The sequence below is a fragment of the Artibeus jamaicensis genome, unplaced genomic scaffold (assembly GCF_021234435.1).
Source record: "Artibeus jamaicensis isolate MK-2021 breed Jamaican fruit bat unplaced genomic scaffold, CSHL_Jam_final contig_1132, whole genome shotgun sequence".
NCBI classification, from domain to species: Eukaryota; Metazoa; Chordata; class Mammalia; order Chiroptera; family Phyllostomidae; genus Artibeus; species Artibeus jamaicensis.
The window spans coordinates 6,897,467-6,919,205 of record NW_026521221.1 but is presented as its reverse complement, the minus strand read 5'-3'; the positions used below and the strand labels follow the sequence as shown (position 1 = coordinate 6,919,205).

At 48.2% G+C, this 21,739-nt stretch overlaps 1 protein-coding gene and 1 pseudogene across 2 annotated transcripts; one reads left to right on the top strand and one right to left on the bottom strand.

Annotated features, from left to right (window-relative positions):
* Positions 1–202: 202 nt before the first annotated feature.
* Positions 203–12,259, bottom strand: IVD (isovaleryl-CoA dehydrogenase). 2 transcript variants are annotated; one of them, XM_037161756.2, is made up of 13 exons: positions 11,794–12,045; positions 11,420–11,663; positions 10,482–10,571; positions 10,206–10,257; positions 8,089–8,258; positions 7,554–7,647; positions 7,215–7,351; positions 5,868–5,964; positions 4,078–4,171; positions 3,503–3,584; positions 2,847–2,951; positions 2,704–2,776; positions 203–2,000 (listed from the first exon to the last, which is right to left on the bottom strand). In XM_037161756.2, the coding sequence occupies exons 3-13, from the start codon at positions 10,557–10,559 to the stop codon at positions 1,867–1,869; spliced, it is 1,116 nt and encodes a 371-aa protein (XP_037017651.2). In that variant the 5' UTR covers positions 10,560–10,571; positions 11,420–11,663; positions 11,794–12,045; the 3' UTR covers positions 203–1,866. The 2 variants fall into 2 exon arrangements, with proteins under 2 accessions (XP_037017651.2, XP_037017650.2); XM_037161755.2 differs by lacking the exons at positions 11,420–11,663; positions 11,794–12,045 and adding an exon at positions 12,071–12,259.
* Positions 12,260–18,462: 6,203 nt separating this feature from the next.
* On the top strand, positions 18,463–21,421 carry LOC119061239 (gamma-glutamylcyclotransferase-like; annotated as a pseudogene).
* The last annotated feature ends 318 nt before the right edge of the window (positions 21,422–21,739 follow it).

Here is a 21,739-nt window from a genome sequence, read left to right as displayed (position 1 = left end):
CAAGATATGCTTTTTTTTTTCTTTATTTTTTAATGTTTATTTATTATTAGAGAGAGAGGAAAGAGAAAGAGGGAAAGAAATATCAATGTATGGTTGCCTCTTGTGTGCCCCCCACTGGGGACCTGGCCTGCAACCCAGGCATGTGCCCTGACCAGGAATCAAATCAGTGATACTTTGGTTCATAGGCCAGTACTCAATCCACTGAGCCACACCAGCCAGGGCTGGCTTTATTTTAAAACACACTTGTTCACATATAGCATCAGGAGAACAATCAATTTTCCCCAAGTTTGTGGCAGGCCTTGTAACTCACCTTGACTGGACAAAACAGCCCATTCTGAACATCTCCAGGCCAGTTGTCTAACCATACGTAACACCCAACAAGACCATTTTAGTCACATTCATCCAACAGCAGGAGGTAGAGTGGAGAAGTGAAGGGTCAGTGCCAACAAGCCCCGGGTCTTTTCCCCCTCAGATCGCAGCTGGGCTGGGGTGGGAATGGAATAGCATTTGGCTACAGGCCAGGACCCAAGTTAGAAGAGGCATCGCTGGGCTGAGAGCCAAGAAAACCAGCTCTCTCTTCAGAAAACGCACATGGGATGGAACGACCCAAACTTGGTCCTCCCCAAGCTGCATCCACGCAGCCGCGCGGTGGGGCTCCAGGAGGGCATTTTCAGAATCCCCATTTCTGCTGCTCTGGATTCGAGCTCCAGCTCTGACCTTGAAAAAAATCTGTCTTCATCTTTTAAAAAAACATGGGGGTGGTTTCCCCAAAATTTATGAGCTTTCTTCTAGCTCCAAGACTTACCACCCTGGGCTTCCAACTTCCTTTTAAAAATCCCTGGGGATTTGGAAAAGGGAAGCTAAGACCTCTTCTCTCCTAAGCACTGACTTCCACTCACACCCCCTTCCACCTGTGAGGAGACTGGGGAGCAGGAGCAGGACGTGGCCCAGCCCCTAAGGACATGGGCTGGAGCCAGGCAGGAGGTGGTAGCAAGTCAACTGCTTCTCCCCCAAACACCAGGGTAGAAGCAGATGGGTCTGCTTCATGCTATGTTTAACACAAAATGGCAGCAGCCGCTGTGCAGTTGTAACAAAATTAGCCATAGGGCGTCCAGAGAAATGCACGCAGGCAGCCTTGGCTGGCGTGGAGCCAGCCGACTCGGCCCGCTGCCTGTCAGCTGGGGGCCGTCACATGGCCGGGACCGGGGCAGTGGTGCCACGGCGGTGCCAGAGGGCTCAGAGGTGCTGCCAGAGGCCAGTGCCAAGCTGATCCTTCACGAGTATGCCAACCTCTGCCCCACTGCAGACTGTGGGTGGCACATGTGTTTTGAGATGCCCAGTTCCAGAACTCCACCCCAAAATGGTGGGATGTCAGCCATAAAGAAGGAAGCCCTTGGACGGATGCAGGGGCTGTGCTGAGTGGGTGCCTGCTCACAAGCTGCTGGGGACTGGTGCCTCTAGAAACTGGCAGAAATAAAGCCCAGGGTTTTTTGGGGGGAGGGTTCCCTCTGGAAGAGGCTATCAAGTTCAAGCAGATGAGCAGGGGGCTCCCTGCCAGATGCTCATCCAAGAAAAAGAGGTGACTGCCTGCCCGCCCCCCACGTGACCACCCTGGAAGGTGGGTGCATCAGGCTTAGAAGTTAGAGAGCAAGTGCACAGGGTCACCAAAGCCCATCCCAATAACCCCAGAAAAGCCACGATGCTTCCTGTTGTGTCCATTTTAAGCCACTGAGTGCTTTTTTCTGGGCTGGCTGGCTGGTCTGGCTCTGAGGCCCAGTGGTTGGCAGCCAAGCAGCAGGACTTGCCACACTTCTGCTTCCAAAAAAAGGCCTCTAGGTGCTAGGAAGAGGGGTGAAGGTCTTGGGGTTAGTGGAAGTCTGCATTGAAGGCTCTGCCAATGACCAGTCGCCTGATCTCACTGGTCCCACCTCCAATCTCATACAGCTTGGCGTCTCGCAGAAAACGGCCCATGGGAAAGTCGTTGATGTAGCCATTGCCACCTGTAGCCAGGGTTTGGGCAGAGAAACAAGAACGACAGGAAAAGTGATGGGCCGTGGAACAAGCAAGGGAAGCAAACAGAAGGCCAAGGGTAGAGAAGCAGGCAGGGGGAGACTAATTAGAGGGCACCAGCAAGAGGTGGTGAGAGGCTGGGGCGTGGGGAATACCTTACCTGGAAGGACAGTGGACAGGGGTTGGAAGGCCACCCAGAGTGCAGAGGAGAGCAGGCAGGCGGGGAGAGGACCACTGGCGAGTGTGGAGAAGGGGACAAAGAGACACTGCATTGCACTTAGTGGGTGCCAGCCCCAGAGAAGTGAAGTAACTTGTGAAAGTCACAAAACTGGTTAGTGGTAAGGCCAGGAATTGAAATCCAGGCCATCTGGCTCGAGTCTGTGCAGCTTTGAAACAAGGCTGTCCCACCTCCGAGACACCTCTCTCTCTCACTTGCCAGTGTCCACAGGACTAGGTGGGGAGGGTGTGAGGGGGGTGTTGCTGAAAGAGTAGCGATTTGTAGCCTCCAGTAATCTTTCCATTTGCCTTTCCATGTTCTCCCAGTAACTGGGGCAGAAGGATCCGAGGGGAGCCAGCTCAGTGGCAGCTAACTGAAGCTCCGAGTGAGGGGGAGAGAGGAAACCTCCTTCTGGAGGTAGCCACAGGCTCTGGGAGCGAGGGAAGCCCTGAGAGTGGGGAGTGGGGGCCACTCACCAAGACACTGAATGCCGTCCAGGGCCACCTGCGTGGCGCACTCAGCTGAGTAAAGAAACACACCTGCACAGTCCTGTGGGAGGAGGCCGCAGGTCAGCAGGGCCCCGCAGCCCACCACTGCCTCTGTTTGGGCAGGCCCGTACCTTGGCAGTGCAGTGGCCCCCATCGCAGGCCTTGGCGACATTGTAGACATACTGCCGACAGGCCATAAGGCGGGTGTACATGTCGGCCATCTTCCCCTGCATCAGCTGGGCACACAAGGAGGTCACAAGTCAACGTACTGGAGCCACATTCCTCTCAGACACTCCCCCTAGTTACCAAAAGCAGATCAGCAACCTGACAGCCAGAACGGGAACATCAGGGCACAGAGAGCTGAAGGACTTGCCTGGGATGACACAGACGGTAGCAGGTCTGGAGTTAAGGCCAGAAGGCGGCTGATGCACCTCAAATGGCCCTCCACCTCCACCGCCCTCATTAATCCTGAAGGTCTTCAGGCCACAAAACTTGACTAGAAATGCCATTCCCCTCTGCCCAGGCCTCCCTGAACTGGCGTGCTTCACCCTCCGACCTTACAATGCCTCCTTCCTTCAACTCACTCAGGAAGTGAGGTGACATGAAGAACTTCCAGACAACTTCCAAAGCCAAGTAGCAAGCTGAAGAAGCCGGCATTCCAAGCGTTCAAACTCATTTTGCTGGGGAAGGATAGTAAATGCCCCACAGAGCATTTCCTATGTACTCATTTGTTAAAGAAAACTCGAACCCAATGGAAGAGCACATTTCAGCAAAGCATTCCACTCACCTGGAAGTGGCCGATCTTCTGGCCGAAGGCTTCTCTAGTGTGCAGATAGGGGACGGTGTGGTCCAGGACAGCCTGCATGAGCCTGGTGGAGGGAGAAAGACGCTGGGTGGTGCCTCACTGTCCCCCAGCTGCCGCTGGGGTGGCAAAACGCCAGTGTGGAAGGTCTGGGGGGCGGGGCAGCTCAGTGAGACTCGGAGCTGGAGTTCTAGGGCGGAGGAAGGGAGAGGGAGAACACTTGTTACCCCTGCTCAGTCATGCGCTGACGGCCAGGGCTTATACAGGACCTTGTGTAGTGAGTGGGGCCTCAGAGCCTGGGTGTACTTTTTTCACCTCCAATGTAACTAAGCAGGATTGCTCCTCAGGCCTCCTGTCTGTCTTTCAACTGGTCTTTCCCTTTATCATGAAGAAATTACACGTGGGAGGAGGAGGTTCTTTTATCTCCAGGATAGAAGGTGCACTGGCCAGGAGGCGGCTCCCCCGGATCCACAAGGGGAAAGCTGCAGCTGCCGTTTGCCAAGGCAGCGCTTGCCAAGGAGGAGCCTCCCCGCCCCTCCCCGCCCCTGCTGCACGCTCACCCCAGGGGTCCACCAGCCAGCACCAGCCGCTCCAGGTCCAGCCCACTCATCAGCACGTAGACGCCTTTACTTAGATGGCCCAGGATGTTTTCAGCTGCCAGGACAAGTGCTGGTCAGAGGGGCGAGGGATATCCACAGACTTCCCACTTTTATAAAAGCTACTGTGTTTGGTGCCAGGACTCTCACACAAGGCATTAACATGTGTCACCTGGCCCTGGCCGGTAGCTTGGCTGCTTAGAGCTCCTCTTTGAAAGTGGGAAGATCTTTTTTACCTACTACTAAATCCCAGAAACCACACACACAAAAAGCAGTTGATGTACTTAACCACTTTAAAAACACTCCTGGCCCTGACCGGGTAGCTCAGTTGGTTAGAGCACTGTACAGACACACCAAGGCTGTGGGTTCCATCCCTGTCACGGCACATACAAGAATCAGCCAATGAGCCCTGGCTGGTGTGGCTCAGTGGACTGAGCGCTGCCCTGGGAATCGAAGACTCGCCAGTTTGATCTCCAGCCAGAACATGTGCCTGGGTTGTGGGCCGGGCCCGCAGTTGGGGGCATGTGAGAGGCGACTGATCGATGTTTCTTTCTGCCTCCCTCTCTTTCTTCTTCCTTTCCCCTCTCTCTAAAAATAAATAAATAAATCTTTCTAAAAATCAACCAATAAATGCATACGTGGAACAACAAATCAATGTTTCTCTTACTTCCTCTCTCCAAATCAAATAAAAATTTAAAAACATAAAACAAAATGTCACCTGACCTTCAATGAGAGTGTCTTGGGTGGGAGAACAGGACGGAGTTTGCCACCCTCAGTCAGAAGCAGTTTGCTAGATAGGTCCCGCCCCCACCACCCACAGGATCAGACACAAAGGCCAGATCCTTAGGTCTCCTTCTCCTCTTCCACTGCCTTGGATGGGAAAGAAGAAAAGTAAATTTGGTCTAGAAGTCAGCCAAACCCTTCCCAGCTTTTCTGCCCTTATGTCCCTAATTACTCTTCCCCTGAGGCTGAGCCTGCTCCGGTCCAGTATCATCTGTCTCTTCCCCTCCAAGGGTGGTCCTGGAAGTCACCGCCCAGGAGATGGGCCATTCAGTACCGGTGACAGAACTGCTGAGCCCCTCTTCCCCCATGAAGCCAGGACCCTTGGAGTATTCTCCCGCTTACAAAGAAGGGCTTGTAGTGACCCCCACTCCTGTGATGCGCCTTGTAACCAAAGTGCACTTTTCTCAGAAGATGGATCAAGACAGTGAGGGGCTGGCCTGTGGGTGGGGTGCGGAACAAACCTAGTGATCAAGTTTGTGTCCGTGGTCTCATTAGCACATGAAGGGTGTGCGGGACAACGTGTCGCATTTTCAGCTACACTTCAGGGGAGAATATGCTCAAACTGAATTGCCTTCCCTTCACTGAGTCCAGCTTCCATCAGTGTATTTGGACACTGCTTTAGCGTTGTTAATGAATACCTCACGCAGGCTGTACAGACAAGGATGTGTCTGAAGGAGAGTAACGGGCAAGGGCAGATCTTGTCTTTCCGTTCCAAGTCCAGCACACTGTGCTCTCCACAGAGAAGCACCACCGCTCACTGTGGCCACAGCTGGGCACACAGGGAAAAGAGCTGCCCGCAGCAGCCCCAGCGCCCCCCATGTGCCTGCCGGAGCAGGGGCGGCACCCCCACCCCCACCCCCACGCCACCAGTCATCGGTGAGCTAACAATGGGGAGCCTCTCTCACCCAGAGATGGGCTTTCCCTGCTTATGAAGGGTCAGCACCGGGGTGCACCCTTTCTCAGACACTCACCAGGAACCTTGCAGTCTTCAAAGACTAGTTCACAGGTATTAGAGCCCCTCATCCCCAGCTTGTCCAGCTTCTTGGAGGTGCTGAAGCCAGGCATGTTCTTTACAGAAACAGAAGGTGGCCTTGATTACAGACCAGGCCCCAAGGGGGTCTGGTAAAGGGAAGATCCCTGCAAAATGCCCACCTTCCCGTCAAGTCCCAGTACTTGTGCGGCACCCTAGCATTCTACTCCCAGGACCCCCACCTGTACACAACTGCTGCACCCCTGGAAGCTCCTGCCCCAACGCCCCGCCCAGGCCCTAGTTTCTCTCTGCTAGTTTGCATTCTCCCCGCTGTTCACCGGAGCACTTCTTTCTGAAATGCCTGATCCCTGGGGCCTGCCTGACCCTTCTGGCTCGTTTCCTTTCCTTCAGGAAATCACTTCGAGGACATTCACACCAGCCCATTCCATTCCTTTGGCCCTTTGTTCCTCAGCCATCTGTAGCTAACTGAGTCCCAGCCGGGATCAATTCAACCACCTGTGTGCTGTGTCCTGGGCTAATCAGAGGCAGCGCGATTAAGTGCCCAGAGGAGCACGTGTGGCTCCCCGCACCTCCTGGCTGACCGGAGTGGCTTTACACAGCCCTGACGTTTCCATCTTAGCCGGGCCCTCTGGGCCACTCACTTCTCCGGCCTTCCACTCCTAGTCAGCTACCTTCTCCCCCTCCCCAGGAGGGTATTATGTGCATTTACAACACTAATCCATGAAACTGTCCGCCCACTCCCTCTCCGGTGCCCTGGTCTTCCACCCCAAGGTCACAAAGCAGAGGTCCCTCCCCCATCACCTGTAACCAGCCTCACAGCTCCTCCCTTGACTCTCCATTGTGTTTTGCACACATCTTAAATCCTCCCTCTCCTATTTTTCCTTAAACTTTCCTAAAAAATTGGCTCAGTTCTCTCCCATTCTTAAAAACACACTCAAACTCCCAAATTTTCATTCTAACTTCTGCTCTATCTCCCTCTTGCCTTTATTGTCGAAATTCAAAAGGTGCAGGCTTCAATCAGTCTGTACTCACTTCCCACTCTCACAGCCCCTGATGACACCTTCATTGTCAAATTCAGATGTCTCCTTTCAGTCTGTATCTTCCCGGCCTGGTGGCTGGCTCTACTGCTCTCAAACTTGCCCCACCCTCCTTAGACTCCACTTTTTGGCCACTCTCCTTTCAGTCTGCTCTCCCGCCTCACCCCCACCCCAGGGAGCCTTGGCAGAGCACACGGGTTTGACTGGTTTGCGGTCAGCTGAAGGGATCCACCTTGGGCACCGCTGTCAGCAGACGAGGGCCTCCCACCATGCACCAGCCCTCCACTGACCTTCTCCACCAGGAAGGCCGTGATGCCCCGAGAAGCTGGCACAGCAACCAGATCTGTCTTGGCGTAGACAATAAGGACATCGGCATCGGGGCCATTGGTGATCCAGAACTTGTTGCCGTTCAGGATGTAGTCATCTCCTACGGACAGGAACTCGGCTACTAAACAGCAGCACTGTTGGCCTGTGTCAGCCAGTCAGTCCACAGACCCGCTAAGCGGGAAGCTGCCCAGCTGGACACAGTCCCGGCAGTCTAGCAGAGGGTACCCCCAATTACTGCTCCCTCACCCTGACAAGGTCTGTCCTTCTGTGCATTTCAGCTCCTGAGTCCAGAGAGGCCTCACCTTTCTTTTCTGCTTTTAGCTTCATGGAGACAACATCAGAGCCAGCATTGGGCTCACTCATGGCCAGGGCTCCGATGTATTCACCACTGATCAGCTGCAAGGAAAACCCCAGGGGGCCTGGTTATGACTTCAGAAGTACCGACAGGGCTCGGGTGCTTCTTGCCTGTTCATACGACACCCCTTCAAACTTCTAAGACTAGGGTGTTGGTTAAGTGTTACAAGGCAAGTTCGGTATCTACAAGGCTGAAAATATTTCTCCTTTTCCCCTTTGCATAGGAAGCCAGTCCCAGTCTTCTGTTTCTTAGAGCTCTCTGCAAATGTTGTCTATTGATGAATTCAAGAGGTCGGGCCCTATTTTTAATTTTCTTGACTAAAGCATTTGAAAGCAAACCCCTGATCCCTTCCTAATCATATCTGATTCAAGGCAGCAAGCTACAGAGGGCAAATCTGACCAGCCCTCACCACCAGGGAGGGTACCTCGGGGTCAGTGGTCGTATGGTGAGATCAGCGTGTTTCTCCATTCCTATTTCCTCACCTTGGGGAGGTACTTTTCCTTCTGGGCCTCATTTCCATTGCGAACAATCTGATTGATGCAGAGGTTGGAGTGGGCACCATAACTGAGTCCCACCGCTCCAGAAGCTCGGGATATCTCCTCCATCACCAGCACTTGCTCCAGGTAGCCCAGGCCAGAGCCACCATACTGGACTGGGAGTGGAGGTTGTTCAGGGGAGCAGAAAAGGCAGCCCAGGTTAAACCAGGACATTGACAGGAACCTAACATTTACTGACAACAGAGAAAGACCCTCGTGGCACCTTAGTCCACGCTCCCCACTAACAAAGTCAACAGGCTGATGCCAGGGACTCTGCTTATGAACACGCAGAACTGGTTTTGTCTGCTGCCTCTGTCAGCTGAGGTGTGGTTCAGAAAAGTCATTAGAGCTCCTGCTTTACCCCAGACAGACCTTCTCGTGAAGACAGCAGAACTGGAGTACCCGCTACACAGAAAGCTACAGAAGTGCAGAGGCAGATGGATAAAGAGGACCTGGGGTTCCACCAAGAAACATAAAGAAGGAAGATCAAAGCACAAAGAATAGATTCAAAGCAAAGGATGGGTGTAAAAGGCTGGAGGAAGGTGAGATTTTCACAGCGTAGGTTTGAACTATCAACACGCTGTACACCTTCAACTTACACAATGTTACATGTCAACTGTATCTCAATGAAAAATGTTAAAAAATAAAAAAGTGAGGCTTCGGTCAAGATGGCAACATGGGCAGAAATGGCTCAACTCTTCGCACAATCATTTCAAAAATACACTAAAAGATAGAACAACCATCACTTGGGAATGTCAGAAATCAAGCTAAATAGAAGTCTGACAACGACGGAATTGAAACCACACCATCCAGACTGGTGGGAGGGGTGCAGATGCAGAATAGGCTGGCCCCACACCCATGTGGATAAAAATTTGGGAAGGATATCTTAGGAATGAGGAGTCCCAGACCACACTAGGCCCCCCAGACCAGGAAGATAAGTCCCCTTCTGGCTGCGAAAAACAGTGGAGATTGAGTCAGTGAAGGAGGCTGCTGGAGTCCTGACCATTTCCTCTTGGGGAACCCACACAGGGACTCACCTACTCAGACTCCCTCCCTCTGAGCTCTAGCACGAGGGTGGCAGCTTGGAGGGCACCAGTGGTGCCATATCTGAGACACTACCAACCTGGCCAACACTGTGTGGCCCATCTTGGAGATTCCCAGAGGCTCTGTCTGACCCAAGATACTTTTCCACAAAATGGCTGGTCTTGGCTCCTAAATCCTATCATGTAAGCAAAAGCTGGCCTCCATAAGCTCTAGTGGCAACCAGATTAGAGTCACAGCTTTGCTTCACCTGGGAATGTCCAAGCCCAATACAAGTAGCAGCTATTTCAGATTGCTTCATGGCTCAGGCAGGGTACCCAGATGAAACACTGGTAGTGTATTGTGCTCCACCTCTACTCTAACGCCCAGTGAATACAAGCCAAAGGAGAGTGTGCCATCCGGGCTTTAGCTGGTGGGGCCACAGGCTCATCTGTTTACTGGGCACTGTAAGCCAGGCTGGGCCTCTCCTTCAGACACCAACACCCAAATCAGAGCCCACCAGCTCCCTGTCCTTTATCCCTGAAAACAAATAGTAAGACCCACAAGTAGTAGGGGACACAGGACAGGCCCAGGGACAGTGTATTGAACACATCATCTGGCCACCTCATGTGTAGGCTCAGACAGGCATCCCTCTCCTTCACACCATCATCTGTTCCCAAATGAGCCCTAGGGCCAACCTGTGTGCCTAGATGTTATATTGGTAGGGCAGGGCTTAGGGACTGGACTAGGTACTAACACAGCTATTAGAGTCACTTAGGGGAGCTTACTAAGCATGAAGACTTCAAGAGTCCAAGTGACCCTGATTTAAGTGAGCCACAGTGGCCTAATCTCTTTGCCTTCTCAATGTCACAGCCTAAAGAAATGTGAGGGCTGACAGTCAGTGGATGCTTTCCCAGAACCAAGAGGGAGGAAGTTCTAGGTTTCGTTGAACACAACCTTTTCATTCCCTTCATAATTCTTTTGGGACTGATATTAAAGGGCATGCAAGAAAAGTTCTCATTAGGGAATGAAATTATACTCACCAGGGGCTGTGATGCCCAGGACTCCCAGGTTCCCCAGCTGCTTCCAAAACTCCTATCAACAAAGTGGAGTGAGTGCAATGAGTTGTGAGAAGGCAGCCAGTCACAGGTACCTGGGCACCTGGAGCAACAGACCCAAATGCTTCACAGAAAGGAGCTGCAGTCTTAAGGAGATTTTGTTTACTAGAAGATTGTATGAGCTCTTTTTTGCTGCATCATCTCTCCCAGAGCAGCTCCCAAACTGCCCCTCTGCCCCTCAGTATAGGCCTTGGAACTCACTCGAAGGTTCTTGAATTCATTGCTTCGATCAATCTCCTGGGCCTGGGGGGCTAGATGCTCCTGAAGGAATTTAGCCATGGTCTGACGAAGCTAGAGGAAGAGAGGTGGACACAGATGCCTCTTAACCAGTACATTATTGCCCGTGAAGACAGCGTCTCCACTACTGAGGACTCGTTCAGGCAAACAGGCCCCAAGATATCTCACCAAACAGCATCAGACAAAACTTAGAAGCACTTTTTGTTTATATTTCCTCACAGACTGACTCATCCCTCTTTTTATTTTTTAAAAAAACATCTTATTTATTTATTTTTAGAGAGAAAGGAAGGGAAGGAGAAAGAGAGGGAGAGAAACATCCATCCACTGCCTCCCACACACACCCCGACTGGGAAATGTCCCAAAACTCAGGCATGTGCCTGGCATGGACTCTGACCAGGAACTGAACCAGCAAGCCTCCACTTTGCGGAACCACCTGAGCCATCCCAGTCAGGTCTTCACCCCTGTCTTGAGGTCCCAAGTACAGATAGATTGAAGATGATTTTTTTAAAAATGCCACTCCCCCACATAAAATTATTCCATGGCTTTCCTTTGTACTCAGAAGGCCAAGGTCCTGCATGAGCTGACCCTCATTGACCCTTCCAACTTTCCCCAGTACCCTCACTTTTCTGGTCCCTCCCCTCCCCAAGGACACACTGTGCTCTCTTCAGTTCCAGGAGCCAGTTGGGCTCTTTTCTGCCCAAAAGGGATTACTTCTGCAAAGCCAAAGGTCCCTGGCTTGCCCAACAGGCAGGGACCAGTTAGGGTACACGCCTGGGTTGCAGGTCATGTCCCAAGCAGGGTGCATAGGAGAGGAAACAGATGTTTCTCTCCCTTTCTTTCTCACTTCACCCTCTCTCTGAAAATTAATTAATTCATTAATTAAAAATATATATAGGTTTTACCCAAAGAGATTAGAAACTCTTCTTGGCAAGAAAGTTTGAGAACTAGAATTGACTTCTAGTTTTCCAGGGTGATTTAAACCTCTGCCTGCAGTCTGTAGACACAAACAGAGTTGTGTTCCGGGATTTCCGGGAGGCACTGGCATGGGCTGGCTGTTGCCATGGGAAAATCATGTTCCTGGGGTTGTGGGGAGCTGTGTCCAAGAGAAGTCTCCTCCCTCCTGACAGGGCTCTGGTTCAGCTCCAGCTGTAATGACATTTTTTCATGTATTTTGCTCAACTTTGTGAGAGGGCTCTGTGGGGTCAGATCACACTGCATTAAAAAAATTCCAAAAGCGTGTATGTAAAACAAAAAATTGTTGGGGATAATGACTAACCTGTTTGACAACCACAGCCTTTGTGTTCAGATGTAAGCAGATTTCAGGCAGGTTGAGGACGTTTCTGCCACATACGGGTGGCCCCTGCCAATTCTCCACCAAAACACCATCAGTCTCCCAGGAGCTTTGCTGCCTGGCTCCTCATCTAACTCTCGCAGCTAGACACACGCCGCGGCTGAGTGGCCGCTGGGCAGGGGGCTGTCAGGCAATTCACGAAGCTGGCAGCTGCGGCCAGGGCAGGAGGCCTTGGGGCTAGGGAAAGGGTCAGGCACCCTACCTGCTTCTGTTCCTCGTTTAGCCCGCTGATCGCATCGTCCACCTGCAACAGCGAGTGGGCCCGCTGGGAAACGAGGCAGACGAGCGGCGACAGCGGCGTCTGCAGCCTCCAGCTCATCATGCGCCGCCCCAGTAGCCACACCGTAGTTGCCATCTTTTTCTGGTAGCAGAGCCCAGCTGCAGCGAACTGGAGCCTGCCCTGTGGGCTCCACCAATCCCGGGCTTCTCAGCCGCCACCAATTAGCGAGGAGATGGATTTCCCTGAGCCTATCACTCCTCGCTGCCCGCTGAAGGCTTTGTAGCTCTTAGCCACGACCCAACCAATCACTGGTGACCCCCGCCAGCCGACACCGCGGGAGTGGGCTGCCAGTGCCAAGTATGGGATGTGGTAGCTTCAGCGATAGGTTGGCTCTTCTTTAAGAAGAGTAGAAGACAAATATCTCGTATGAGTGGAGGATATGGTATCTCCCCTGTGCTAAAAAACAGTCCCTAACTGCAGAGGTCTACCTCGGTAGGAAAGCAAGTGTCAATGTAGCAAAGGGGAAAGCTCCCCGAAAACCTCGTGTTTAAGAATAAACTGTTAAAGCAAATCTGGGATTGCTCAGACTGGGAAAGCCGGCTTGCTCTGGTGTGCACTTCAAAAACAAGGGCTTTCAAACCAAATAAACAGAATGAGATACTACTTTTAAATATTAATATGGCTGATCCCTGGTTGGTGTAGGTCGGTGGACTGAGGGGGCGTGGGAACCAAAGGATAGCAGTTTGGTTGCCTGGGTTGCAGTCAACCCTGACTGGAGGCCATGCCTGGGTTGCAGGCCCCGCCTCCAGTTGGGGTCATGTGAGAGGCAATCACACATTGAAGTTTCTCTCCCACTCTATCTTTCCCTTCCCCTCTCTCTAAAAATAAACTCTTTAAAAAAATATTACTATGGCTGAATTAAAGAGAAAGATGAATCACGGGACTCCTTTCACCAGAGTAGAAACTACCAGACTGGAAACCTTTAGTTTAAAAATAAAATAAAAATGGGAATAAATAAAATGGACATTGGGTTAAAAACAAAGTTTTAGTACAGCATTACCAAAGGCTGAATGGGCCAAACTGAGGTGATGGGGGCTCAAGATTTGGAAAATTTTAGTTTAGGTAATAGCTAATAAGCTTAGTAATCATCACATGTAAAAGCCATTGTTCCAGGCACTGAAGGTAGGACCCAGCCCAGCTCCAGGAGACCGTGAGCGGTTCCACCCCTGCGCCTCAGGACTGCAGGCAACCCAGGGGGTGTCTGAGCCCTCGTACTCCAGAGTGAGATGTCCACGGCCCAGGACGCAGATGAAGGAAAGCTGCAGCTTTTATCCGATTAATTTTTCCCTGAAGCCCTTACCTCCACTTTTCTTCTACTTATAAAAAGGGTCATTTCAAAACGGAATTTAAGACATTCTGTTAGGGTACAAACCCGCCGCCTTCTCAGATCGCCGGCCATCTGAATAAAGCGCCCACAAAGGTTCAGGCCCTGTCTCTGCTCATTGAGTCTGGTAGGTGTCAGGCAGCACAAACATGGGCTTTTCCGGTTTCAGAAGTTCCCCAGAATTAAATAAGTTTTTTTCTATTTACCCATCTTTGGAGAAGACTGGAAAGAAGTGATTATAAGAAAAAAAATGTCCTGGCCGGGTGGCTCCTTTGGTTGGAGCATCATCCCATACACCGAAAGGTTGCGGGTTTGATTCCTGTCAGGGCCACAGCCGGGCTGTGGGCTCCATCCCCTGTCATGGGTTGCGAACCACTGATGTCTCCCTCCCTCCCTCTCTCTCCCCACTTCCTCTTTCTTTCTAAAATCAATAAATATATTCTTGGGTGAGGAGAGAAAAAAGGAAAAGATAATAAAAAGTAAAATAAAAGGAAGTGATCACAATGAGAAACTCGACCAGCAATCAGTTGGAGCAACAGTGAACCTGGTTAAATTGAGTTCAAGTTTCATAACAGGGCCAGGGTCTCTTGGCTTGACTCCTGACTGGGGACCTAAAGTCTTTTACTCAAGACTGGGTAAAATAGCCCTAGCTGGGTAGTTAAGTTGGTTAGAGCATCGTCCCAAAAATGCTAAGGTTATGGGTTTGATCCCTGGTCAGGACACATATAAGAATCAGCCGATTAGTGCATCAATGCGTGGAGTAACGCACTGATTTCTCTCTCTTTCTCCCTCTTTCTCTCTCTCCTTTCCTCTCTCTCTCTTAAATCAATCAATAAAAAATAAAATAAAAGAGCGGGTAAAATGGCTGGGAGATAGAAAAGAGAAATTTCCAGGATTCCTTGATATGGAAGTTCATGAACTGTGGTATAAAAACCCATTGGTGAAGTCTGAACTCAGGTTATAATTAGATAAAAAGAATATAGAAATGTAAGTATCGATAAGTTTATGGAAATTGGAATGTTTAAACAGGCTTTATGTTTTTAAAAAAGATCTGCCAACTTTAGTTGATTTCGTCCCTTTCCCCTGATTGTACTGAGAATAAATACTGTGTCTCGCTGGGGAACTGAAACCTGAAGGTGTGGGGGTTCAGGACAAGCCGCCCAAGATGTGCTTCTGGGTAGAAATGTGCTTCCAAGTACAACATGTGGTATTGAAAAAGGTAGAATAAAATGTTCCCCAAACTCGCTCCACAGAGTTAAACCCTACCAGAACATATGCTCCATCGATGTTTCTCTCTCTCTCTTTCTTCTTCCTTTTCCTTCTCTTTAAAAATAAAATAAATAAATAAATAAATAAATGAAGTTATCTACTCTTCTATGTTAAGAAAATGGAAAAGCAACTCTCAATTGGAAATGGATGGAAATGAATGAGTAGAAATTATGAAATAACAGATGTACAACAAAGGAAGCAATATAAAATTGATGAAACACTAACAAGACTGATCAAGAAAAAAGAGAAATTGTAAATTGCTGGTATCAAGAATGATAAAGAGCCCTGGCTGGTGTGGCTCAGTGGATTGAGTGCCAGCGTCTGAACCGAAAGGTCGCTGGTTCGATTCCTGGTCAGGGCATGTGCCTGGCTCGTGGGCCAGGTCCCCAGTTGGGGGGGGCAAGTGGCAACCAGTCAGTGTTTCTCTCACACACCAATGTTTCTTCCCCCTCTCTCTCTCCCTCCTTCCCCTCTCTCTAAAAATAAATAAATAAAAAATTGTTAAAGAATAAAAAAAAAGAACAGCCTTTTCAGATCTTATTGATATAAAAAAGATAATAAGAGGTTATTTTGAGCAATTCATATCAATACATTTGACAATGACAAAATGGACAAATCTATTTATATGAAGTTCAAAAAAAGAATACTAATAGATGGTGATTTTCTGTCAGACTAGAGGTCCTCTCTAGAAGGAGGCAGTGATTTATTAACCTGTACACTAGAGGTTAGTACACTTTGGTAAGCCTCAATACATTTTATTAAGAATTGTAGTAAAATGGCTCTGGCTGGTGTAGCTCAGTGGATTGAGCACGGGCCTGCGAACCAGACAATCGCGGTTCAATTCCCAATCAGGGCACATGCCTGGGTTGCAGGCCAGTTCCCAGCAGGGGACGCACGAAAGGCAACCATACATTGATGTTTCTCTCCCTCTCTCCTTCCCTTCCCCTCTAAAGATAAACAAATAAAATCTTTTTAAAATGTAGTAAAATATACATAATTTGCCCTTTTAACTATATTTAGTTCACCTTACTGGCATTAAGTACATGCACAATTTTCTGCATCCATCACTACTATCCGTTTCCAGAACTTTTCATCTTGCCAAATAGCAATTGCACATGTTAAACTTCCTGTTCCTTCCTCCACTCAGTCCCTGGAAATCTCTATTTTATTTTCTGTCTCTATGACTTTGCCTATTGTAGCTACATCATATAATTACCTTTGTCTTTAGATCACATTGGAAGGGGAAGAGGACAGTGAATGAAAACACTTCTGAAGACATTTGACTGGGAATAGGAGATAGATGGTACCTGGGGGGGGGTGGTCAAGAATGCTGCTTTGTCTTGCTTGTTTTCAAAAGATTGTATCTGAGCCTAAGAGTAAAAACTGAGTGATCCCAGTGAGAGAAAAGTTGAATATCTAAGGTTGGCAAAGGCTTTGTGAAATCAGGGCACTAAAGAGACAGGGGCAGAAGAGAGAGAGAGCCAGCATGGTGGTGGGTATTAGAGGCACAGTCAGGAAGGGGGTCATTCACCAAGACAAAATTTGAGTCTTAACACTAGTAGCCATCTCTGGATTTGAGTACCTTTGCCAGGTGCTGTACACAATTCTCTCTTATGACAACCCAACAAGATAGATACTATCTCTATTTTAGAGATACTATCGAATTGCTCAGAGAAATTCCATACTATCTCTATATCTTTCCAGCCTGGCGAGAAATTAGACTAAGAGAATTTGCCAAAGATCAGTCTTTAGTGGTGAGATATACAATGAAGAAATAAAATGGAATCACTATAGTCAAACTGTTAAATTACTGGAATCAAACAGATTGAGGTATGAGGAAATTATTCTATCCTTATTTTAACTAGCCTGAAAATGAAATAGGAAGAGCCAGCCTTCGTGCTGCCTGGCACCCACCAGACCCAATGGGCAGAGACAGGGACTGAACCTTTGTGGGCGCTTTACTCAGATGGCCGGTGATCTGAGAAGGCAGAGGGTTTGTGCCCTAACAGACCGTCTTAAATTCCATTTTGAAATGACCCTTTTTATAAGGAGAACAAAGTGTGGGTAAGGGGGTTGGAATGCAGGGAAAAGTTAATTGGATTAAAAAACTGCCACGTTCTTGCCCTGGGCGCTGGTCATCCCGCTCAGTCACCACCTGGGTTGCCCGCAGTCCTCCTGAGGCGCAGGGGTGGAACCGCCCATGGTCTCCTGGAGCTGGGCTGGGTCCTACCTTCGGTGCCTGGAACAATGGCTCTTACATGCGTTGATTACTAAGCTTATTAGCTATCACCTAAACTAAAATTTTCCAACTCTTGAGCCCCCATCAGAAACATACTTTTGAATTTTCCAGTCCTGCATCAATGCTTGGTTATACATCAGACCTCCAGATAACCCTCTGGTTACTCCTTGAAAGACTAAGGAAAGAAAGTTCACACAGCTGGTTACCTGACACCCGTTCTCTGGACCTCTGGTCGTCTAGAGGATTACCATCTTGGGCCAATTCTTTTCAAGAATGTACTTTTTACTATGAGAACCCTCAGCTTTTCCTTCTGTTACCAATGAGTTTGAGTTCTTGACTCTTGATATAAAAGAATTTAGACAAGGGACACTGATAATAGCGAATGCAGATTTATCGAAGCTCTGCAGAAGCAAGTACACTGAGCCAGGGCCTCGGGTTCTGTGCGCCAAATGTGGGGCTTAGAAGTTTTTATGACTTGGGAACATGGAGGTTGCTGGGGTTAACCAATCAGGGAGTAAGGTAGCAGAGTTTTCCTTTTTTGAAACACTGATGTCAGGTATATGAACACTGATGTCCAGGAAGAAGTCTGGGTAGCCCCTGGTCCATTATTTCATAGCTACCTATTGATAAATGTCATATTCTGGCAGGGCTTAACTCAGTGGGGATTTGTTCTGGCAAGACTTGGCTCAGAGCAATTGTGGGGAACATTTTATTCTACCTGTTTCATTTTTTCTCCAGAACACTCCGGGTATTGCCTAGTTGTGTTTCTAGTTTGCAAACCCTAACACATTTGAATAAATCTTTATCATTCATTTCTAGCCACAGCCTCCAGATTTGATTTTTGAGTTTCATGGACAATGTGTAGGCTAGGATTTCAGTTTAGATTTGTTTGGCTAGGATGGGCTGCAAACTGATGTTTCAACATCCTAATTTTATATCTAATTCTTATTTTGTCACCACTCCTAAAAATCTCTATGTATATAGATACTTCCCCCCACACCCTATTCCATCAATTAAGTCCTGCAATTTTCTCGTGTCCAAATCTTTCTTTACTCATTTGCTGCCATGGCCCTTACACATGGGATTCCTGAGCTCTCCTCAGGTCCTTGAATCCATCCTCTTAAAAGTTCAGAAATAGCCAAAGTGACCCCAATGCGTCACCGAAGTAGTAATTAGTCAGAGTTCATCGTGCAACCCAGGAGCACTCAAACCGAAATACGAAGTGAGACTCAGGAGTACTCGTATAATGTTATAAAGCAGCTTGTATGGTGAGAAAATGTCACTGAACCAAACCAAGCAAGGGCTGCTTGCCTGATGTGCAGCAAAGCCAAACACCAAACACCAAGATCTGCAGCGGAGAAGTCAAAGCCGTTTTACTTGCAGCGAGTCAAGCAAGGGGAACAGAAAGCTATGGCTTAAAACCCAAACTCCCCAACGGCCTTTAATCAAGGGTTTCTAAAGGCAAAGATTGAGGCTTAGAGAATGGGTGGAGCAGTCTGGTATGCGGAAAAACTGGTGGTTCAGGTGTTGACAGGAGAGCTTTGGACCTTGGCCACTTATGGTAAAGCATGCTAAGCATCAGTCTTCCTGTACAACAGACCCTTTGCTTCTGAAGGGTTTTGGTGTTCACATTCTGGTCACGTTCTAGTCCTTCGGTCTGGGTGTTGCGGAGGTCAAACTCTCTCCTCTGCACGTACTTTGGATTCATGACTTGCAGTTTGGTCTGCTGATTGTGAAAGTCAACTCAGTAACCATTGTGAGCTGGTTCTGCGATTATAAATGCACTGACTGTTTATTCTTCATAGTGACTGGTTATATTAGAACTTTCAGTGGTTACCTTATGTCGACTTTGTTAAAGGGTCAAGTTTTGCTTATGATTTCCTGAAGCGTAAGCAGGAAATGATCAGGGTGAGTTAGTATTGTAAAATAACCTAAATTAAGGTCTGTTTGTTTGACTAAACTGGTTTTGTGTACTTGAAATTGTTAAGGCTAGTCTCCGTTGTTTTTATTTTATTATTTTATTATTTTAAATATTTAATTTATTCATTTTTAGAGAGAGGGGAAGAGAAGGAGAAAGAGAGGGAGAGAAATATTATTTGTGGTTGCCTCTCACGCACCCCATACTGGGAACATGGCCTGAAACCTGGGCATGTTCCCTGACTGGTAATTGAACTGGTGACCCTCTAGTTTTCAGCCCACACTCAATCCACTGAGCTACACCAGCCAGAGCTACTTTTAAAAAAATGTTAACAGTGCTATCCAGCTTTAACACCAATGCCAGACTCATTTTCCTAAAACATTTGTTACAGTGATTGCCTGATCAAAATGTTTGTGATGCCTTATTGCCTAGATTTGTGGTTCCCAGACTGTGAGCTAAGGCACCCTTGGGCAGCAAACTCACAGGGATGGCATAGAACATTTTAAATTTTGGTGGGAATCACAGTGATGCTTGATATGTTAGACATGTGAACTACTGTTACCAACGAGTTTGGGTTCTCTTTCTCCTGATATAAAAGAATTTAGGACAGAGACACTGATAAAAGCAAAGGCAGATTTGTTGAGGCTCTGCAGAGGCAAGAACACTGAGCCAGGGCTTCAGGTTCTGAGTGCCAGATGTGAGGCTCAAGGGTTTTTATGACTTGAGGACGGGAGATTTGCTGGGGTTAACCAATCAGAGAGCAGATTATTAGGCTTCTCCTTTTTTGGACCACTGGTGTCCTGGTGTATATCTGCAAAGTGAAGCACTCTGGGACTGTGCAGCATTTATTAGGGAATGTGGGAAGGGACTTGCTCAACCAGATACTGAGTTTGTGCTTGGTTGGTAGGTTGTCTTTGGATCTGAAAAACAAACTTACAAGAAGTGAAAGTAGTTTCTGGGCCACAATTCCACAATCATGGTTCTGGCAGGGATTGACTCCATGGAGCAATTTTGGGGAACATTTTATTCTATATTTCACTACTAGCTTGAACTAGGTCCGTGTCAACATTAGATCACGCTACATTCCTTGACAGGGTCAAACGGGGAATGAAGGCAGTAGTGTCTGATTTTATTCCAAGGCTTGAGAAATTAGGCAGTGCCCAAAATTCCATTAGTAGATGCTTGGGGTTATTGAACAATAAAATTTGTTTTAGATTTGTGTATTACTTTTTCAAATAGCTGTTATAAGTTGTTAGGGCATAAGTACTTACTTGGATCTAACTACTTAAAGTAGAATTGTTAGGTACTTATTTTAGTGTCAAAAAATATTACTGAGACAATAGGGCCCACGCTTCTTGCCTTTTTCCTAATGCCCGAGGTGGTGGCCCAGCGGCCACCGAGCTGGGGTCATTCCCTGCTGTCTTTCCTCACACCCCTGCAGGCAGCTGGCGGGAGCGGCGAATCAAGATCTGCAGGGCCAGGAGGTGGAGTTTTCTGAACTTTGCCTCTGGCAGCAACCTACCAACTTTGCGAATCCCCTTCTGAAACCCCTCAGCCTGCTGCTTGCTGCCCCCCCCCCCCAAGGTTCTTAGTTGCAAGCAACAGTAAGTGGCTGATTTAAGCAGAAACAATGTGTTGAAAGGCTGTCACAGAGCTTACAGAATGACTGAGAAGTAAGGACCACAAAACTGACGTTATAGGCAGGCAAAAAAGGAGGCGTGGCAATCGTAATACAAGCCAGTGTCACAGACAGAAACAGCCCAGGTGGCCACTGTTGAACTTGGTAAATGTGGACCCTGCCTGCCACTGTCACAACACTTCTGCAGGTCCTGAAACCCAGATGTGGCTACCACCACCAGGGACCAGGGTGAACTCTCTGCTGTCGTGGGCACCATTCAAAGCCCCAAAGGTTGTCCAGATTGGCTAAGTCTTGGCCACATGCCCTTGCCCTGACTGCAAGCAAAGCTGGGAGACCACCTTCTGGGGTTCAAAAGTTCAAAACTGGAAGTCTGGCTCTGGCAGTCTCTACCCTCCAGACACGTAAGGTAGGAGATTCCTCAAATGTGGGAAAGAGATTCAGATGCTTATATTGATAGTTGAGACAAGGGAGAGAGTTAACGAGCAAATGATTGTTCAGTTACAGGATTTTAAGCTTGACTTTGGCAGTTCCCAAGGTAAAATAAGGGAAACTTAGCATGGAGGCATAGCCACCATTTTCCAAATTCCTGGCTGTGAAGTATGAGGAGCAGTGTGGAAAATGAACAAAAACAATTTAAATTCCCTGGATAAGCAAGAAGAGTTAATAGGAACATATGCCCCCAATAGAAAGTAATGTTTACACTCAGGAAGGAAATAACCCTAGTATAAAAAGGCCCTTTGCATGGGTGCAAGAGAATAGTTTGCTGCTCCAGTTTGCCACTGGAGTATCAAAAGAAGTTAAATGCAATAGAACCAAATGAGTACAAAGAACGGTCTGAGTAGAAATTGAAGACATTATCAAAGAAGGGGAAACAAACTCACTAGACCGTTATAGACCATACAGATATTTTTATGTGCTTTTAATATTTTTTAACATTTAGAACAGGGATCTGGGATCTATCTGTTTAATATATCTTCAACAATGCTCGCAAGGGATATCTCACTGGATTCCTTGTTTTTGGATCATAAAATGAAACTGGGTTAGGAGTTAGGCAATTGTACAGGGGACCGTAAGGCACTGGAATGCATGATAAATGGACGTGGGTACTTCCGTGACCACTTTTCCATGAAGTTATCTTCTTGAGTTGACCTGAAGTATATATATTCTTGCTCTGTGACAAAGGATAGAAGTGCAACTTAATG

Coding starts and splice junctions, on each gene's coding strand:
- IVD (XM_037161755.2), bottom strand. CDS start 12,223: ATGGCAACTACGGTGTGGCTACTGGGGCGGCGCATGATGAGCTGGAGG. Junction 7,648..8,088: donor AGGAAAAGTACCTCCCCAAG/GTGAGGAAATAG, acceptor TTTTCCTTGCAG/CTGATCAGTGGTGAATACAT. Junction 4,172..5,867: donor TGAAGACTGCAAGGTTCCTG/GTGAGTGTCTGA, acceptor TTGTCCTGGCAG/CTGAAAACATCCTGGGCCAT.